The sequence below is a fragment of the Cariama cristata genome, unplaced genomic scaffold (assembly GCF_000690535.1).
Source record: "Cariama cristata isolate BGI_N322 unplaced genomic scaffold, ASM69053v1 scaffold27318, whole genome shotgun sequence".
Taxonomy (NCBI): domain Eukaryota; kingdom Metazoa; phylum Chordata; class Aves; order Cariamiformes; family Cariamidae; genus Cariama; species Cariama cristata.
This window is the reverse complement of record NW_009631024.1, coordinates 579-5,975: the sequence shown is the minus strand read 5'-3', so window position 1 is coordinate 5,975 and position 5,397 is coordinate 579. Positions and strand designations below refer to the sequence as shown.

Below are 5,397 nucleotides of genomic sequence, written 5' to 3'. Positions count from 1 at the left end.
AGATGTTTCAGTTAAGTAGTTAAAAAGATGTACGTAAGCATTAAGTCATTAAAATGACTTAAACCTCTTAATCTTCTCAAAAGCAGATTAGGCTAAATTTAAACAAAACATGACATGAAGTCCAGTTTTGGTTTTATACACTATGTATCCGTGATACAGAATTCAGTATGTACAGTTCTGAAAACTGATTTTTCGTAAGATAGTATAGGTTCCTAGTCTCCAAAATACAATACTAACTATGGAGTTACTTTGACAGCTATCTGCAAAAACCACTAATGTCCCATCCTAGTAATACATACATTACTTCTAAATTTTCAGGAAAAAGGAAAACTCTTTGAAGTCAGTTAAGTATTTCTTTATGCTCATTAACTCATATTACTGCTGCCACAGTGCACAATTCCATTATTCCCTTTAAATTCTGTGATTTTTATAAGCTCAAATGGCAGATGAGGGTCCATGTAATATCAATTTCTCATACAACATGGACATGTTATTACGTATGCCTTTGCAAAACTTGTGACTAAAGGAAGAGCCTTTCAGAATAATTCCTTAGCTCTACTGAATATGAAGGACAAAGAAAGATAGTTGCCAATAATGTACTTTTTAAAAACCTCTGTAAACATGTTGCATAGTGTTTTAATAACAATACAGCTTTTGCTTTTAAACCTTGAAGAACTAAGAATTCTTAAAAAAAAGTAAGGTTTTAGAAAGAACTTTTTGTACTATTATTACATCACCAGTTGACAAAAAGCCGAGAATTAAGTCCTCACACTTGGCATACTATTAAATGACATTTTAAAAGTCAATGGAGTATTTAAAAAGTTATAGCCAAAAAAGATACCATTAGGAAAAAAAAAAGGCTTAATGCTATTGTAAGGAATGTTGGCTAATTCTATTAAGAAGTTTGGTCTCTTTCAAAGTACTATTGAAAAAGTTTAACGTGGAAGCTTATTCTAAAAATTAGGTTAACAATACACTCCAGCATACTTTGTCCAACATGTTTAATTCCTTGTTGCTCAATGGACTTATTCTTTCTCTAATTACAGCAGATGGATCAGGTACAGTTTTAGAATTAACTTCCCTGTAGTTGTAATTTGCTTTATTTACAGTAAAGATGATGAACCACCAAATTCATATTCCAAGAAGAGAAGACGTCTTTAATGATGGCCAGCACCAGAGGACTCTGAAATAAAGACACAATTTAGACTGTTCAAACCGTAGAGCAAATCAGTTCAGGAACAGACAACTCTATCTACATCTGAACAGAAGAACTGGCAGACTCAACTGCCCTGTCAAATAAAACAAAACCTTCAAACTACATACATGAACTCAGCCAATACTAAAAATCCTCTTTTTGAAGTTTTAAAGAACTATTATAGGCAAACATCCATTCTTCCTCAGTTTTGGTATGGTTCTTTCTAAATTAAAGTTTATTTATGCTATTATCCTTAAGTCTACTGGGCATTATTTTCACTAGTTACACATTTAAAAATGTAAATAATGTTTGCATATACAACTTCAACTGGGAGCAAATGGACTATCTATCATGGTTAAGAAAGTTAACTGAGCTATAGCAGCTCATGAAAAATTAAATTCCATGTGATGGCAGAAGAAACTGTCCATAAATATCTAAACGCTACTTTATAGAGGATATAAAAATACAAATTCAAAATACAAGTTTAAACTTAGTTTCTTGACAGCTAAAATAGCAGCTAGTCTTGAGATCATGCTGATTTAAATAATTCCATTAAATGGTTGTTACTATTATTTAAAAGAATTCCTGCCCCCCCAATCAAGGTATACCACTTCCAATCTACTCCTAAAACCTATGCAAAGGACAATTTAATAGAGGGGTAGCAACTGTGCAGATTCTTAGATGTTTCTAGGTTATAAAACCATCAATACAACCAGAACTATGTATTTTGAAGTAGTCTTTAAATGTTTTCTAAATCCATAACTTAAACTCCAAACTTACATAAAATATGCTGAGCTAATTTTTATTGCACTTAAAAAATACAACATGGTATTAGCTATTTAATACTTACTATCTGCCACTGCTTTTTTGCCTGGAAAAAAATAGAAAAAACAATGACAGTTTAAAAACATATTTCCTGTTTATTTTTTGCAGATAAACATCAATTATAATATACTACTTTTGATCAGCTTGAACAAGATTTAACAAGTGTACAACATGTACTTTCCATGGTACATGTCAGTAAATGTTTTTTTTTTAAGTTGTTTGTTTTTAATTAACCAAGACTCCATGCATTTAGAAATTGTAGCCATCAAGACTCCTACTGTAATTCAAAAGAAACATATACAGAATGGTATTATTTAACATAATATATGTATATACACACACACACAACATATGGATGTAAATTGAAGTGATGACAATACAGTTTGCTTTAAAATCTTCCTTTGTAAGTAAAATAGCTTGTTTTACATTCCCATTGTAATTGTTCTCCTAAAATACTGATTCACAGTGATCAGACAAAAATAGATGGAAAAAATTCTTCATAAGGAAGACAGTCATAAGAGGTTGTGCAATCTCCACCCTTGGAAATATTAATTTGAATTATAAATAAGGCCACAAGCAACCTCATCTAACTTTGATCTAACTACTTTAAGCAGTGGTTTGGACCAAGTGAGCTCAAGAGCTCCCTTCCAATCCAAGTTATTCTACAACATGCTCTTCTATAAATATATGTATTATTTGCAAAACTGCTCCCCAAACTGCAGAAAGGGCTACAACTATTAAAAGCTATTTTCACTTTAAAATAATGCTTAGCACACAGTTGCCTCAAGGTTTTCGCCCTCAAAGCCCCACACCACCACATCTATTATCTAAATCGTAAATGGATAAAAGTAGCATGACATGAATGCAAACTTGAAACAGTCTGTCAATTTTGAATTCTTGAAATCGAGGAAGTTAAAGCAAAAGTTAAATCTTTTTTTTTCCCTCTCTGGCTGTTCAACTACTTATATTTACTTAAGCTTCTAAGTGTAATGTAACAGTTTTGGACATGCTACAAGTTATTTGGACAAAGCTAGAGAAATGTTAGCGTAACATCACTCAGCTGTTCCCAAAGTGAGGGGTTCTTTTCCCTGTCAAGTTTGTCCACAGTTCGTAACATTTCATTGTTCTTGACAGCTAGTAAAGGGTTTGACTTGGAATTTTTTCAGCATAGCCTAAACTGAAGAACAGGACCTTTAACAGACCATAATCTGTTGCACCCTTCTGCTTTGAGGGACATGGCCCACTCAAATTTATTATTTTTACATTAGATGTTCTGTTTCTTCGTCTGAAAAAGTGATCTAATGTCACCAAGTAACACACATTTTAATGTTCAGTGATGTACCTCACATTCTGAGGCCCAAAATAAACTAAGTGCTTTAACTTTCACAAGTTCACATGGGAGAACCTTTTAAAAACTCTATTTTTTTGCAGATCTTGAGCAAAAACTCAAAACCAGAAGGATTCTAAAAAAATTTCTAATCAAAGTAAATTCTAGGTCAGAACAGTCTTGTGTACCCCTTCAGCACAAATCTACAAAAGAAGCTTCTGGCTATATGTTGCAAGTTACATGTGTGTTTTTAAAACCAACTCCTATGTTACCTAATCTTCATAATATAGGCACAGTTACAGTGGTATTTGACTATTTTTTGTTAGTGTAATCTTCTACACTGAGCATATTAAAACTTCTACATTTTTATGGCAAAGACCTGGCCTTAAGTAAGAGTATTAATTTCTTATTTGCTGGATATTTTCAATGACTGATTTCTAACTGTTAAGCATATTCTTATCTATAAACCTTATCTATAAAGTAACAGCTAATGAGGACTATAATGCATAACTTACCACCATATGAAATTTTGTAATAAACATAAGCTGTTAATGCCACACCAACCCATATTTCTTGATACACAGTAGTGAAGTAGAATTTCATGGCTCTCAATGACTTTGGAATCATGGTCTGCACCATCTGAAAAGTATAAGAAGTTGTGCAACAGTGAGTTTTGAGACTGTATTCTTACCTGCTATATTTTTATATATATGTACACATATACATGCTCCTGATATATATCAGCAGCAGTTTACAGGTTAAAAAAAAATCCCCAAACATACAAAAGTACTTATTCCAAAGCAAAGCAATGAAAATTCAGAGTTAAGGTTACAATTTATGGGCTAAGACAATTAAAAAAAAATAAATTACAGTTGATGAAAGGGTTCAAAGATGACTCAATAGAGTATTTACAGAGTAGCAATAGCTAGGCTCCTCTCTATCAGTGACAGCTTTTTTTAATGTTTCCAGATTCTCTCAGGAGGAAAGACTCTTTCCAGACAAGCTAAAGAGGCTCCTTCCTTGCATTACCAAATTAGTTTCCCTCCCAGCTAACATGTCTCTCCCAACATGTTAATTTCCACTCAAAACAGCAAAATAAATGATGTTAAGCTACTGAATTCATTACTTATGATTAATATTTTACTTTCAAAATATGCCCCAAGAGCAAGGAGTTTATCAATGTTTTTTTCTTCCTTTCTATGCAGCTTTGTTAGACAAACAGAAAACTGTACGATGTTTTAAAATAAAGCTTACCCTAACTCCAATACAACATGTTAGTACACATGTACACCACACGGCACTGAAATACATGCTCTACATTCTTACATACAGCACTTCACTGCAATAAAGTCATTATTTACACTTATTACAACCCAATAAAGTCAGCTATGTACACATACAGATAGTATATGGTAAACCAGACTCCCAGGAAAGAAAAGCAGATTTAAACTTCTATGAGGTAATGCTTACTTACTTATTTGCCATTACTAAATGTAAAGCATCCTTTGGCAAGCATCAAAGAGAAAAGGATGCAAGGGTAGCCAATTTAAAAACAACTGGAAAAATCTAGGTGCTCCTTAAAGAATGAAAGCATCTTCATGGTAATTAATGTATAGACAAACCCACATTTATCTTTATTTGTTTATGGACAGACATTTCAATCAAATTTGTTATTGTGGACAGACTTCCTGAAACAGTGTTGTACTTTCACCAATAGTATTAAGAACACTGCACCTCCCCCAAGGTTTCCAGTATTTGTAGTTTCACATGAATAATGCGATAATAGCAGTCATTCTGCTACAGCAGAATATCAAGACATACTAACAAACATGGAGGCTGAATAGAAAGGAAAGATCTTCCCACCCCTACAAAACACAGAAAATAAGCAATGCTATTTCCAATTAGCACCCAGCTAAAACCTGGCAGAGACCTCTCCCCAAGGCCTCGGTAGGCGCGACGTCGTTCAGGCCTTTTTTCTGAAGTCTATCCGGAACCACGCTGAACTTGCTTTTTCATTGAGCTCCCCGCCATGACCCCACCGCAGCCCGGG

The 5,397-nt window shown here is 33.5% G+C and overlaps 1 protein-coding gene across 1 annotated transcript; it reads right to left on the bottom strand.

Annotated features, from left to right (window-relative positions):
- Positions 1–1,157: 1,157 nt before the first annotated feature.
- Positions 1,158–3,986, bottom strand: LOC104166008 (chromosome unknown open reading frame, human C14orf2). The gene is made up of 3 exons (XM_009705797.1): positions 3,863–3,986; positions 2,046–2,066; positions 1,158–1,183 (listed from the first exon to the last, which is right to left on the bottom strand). Exons 1-3 carry the CDS (start codon positions 3,984–3,986, stop codon positions 1,158–1,160), a joined length of 171 nt encoding a protein of 56 aa, XP_009704099.1.
- Positions 3,987–5,397: the final 1,411 nt, after the last annotated feature.

Bases quoted from the DNA above. Each gene is read 5' to 3' on its own strand.
- LOC104166008 (XM_009705797.1), bottom strand. From the start codon at position 3,986: ATGGTGCAGACCATGATTCCAAAGTCATTGAGAGCCATGAAATTCTAC. The intron at 2,067-3,862 runs GTAAGTTATGCA...ATTTTTTTCCAG, and splicing joins TTACAAAATTTCATATGGTG to GCAAAAAAGCAGTGGCAGAT. The intron at 1,184-2,045 runs GTAAGTATTAAA...TCTTTATTTCAG, and splicing joins CAAAAAAGCAGTGGCAGATA to AGTCCTCTGGTGCTGGCCAT.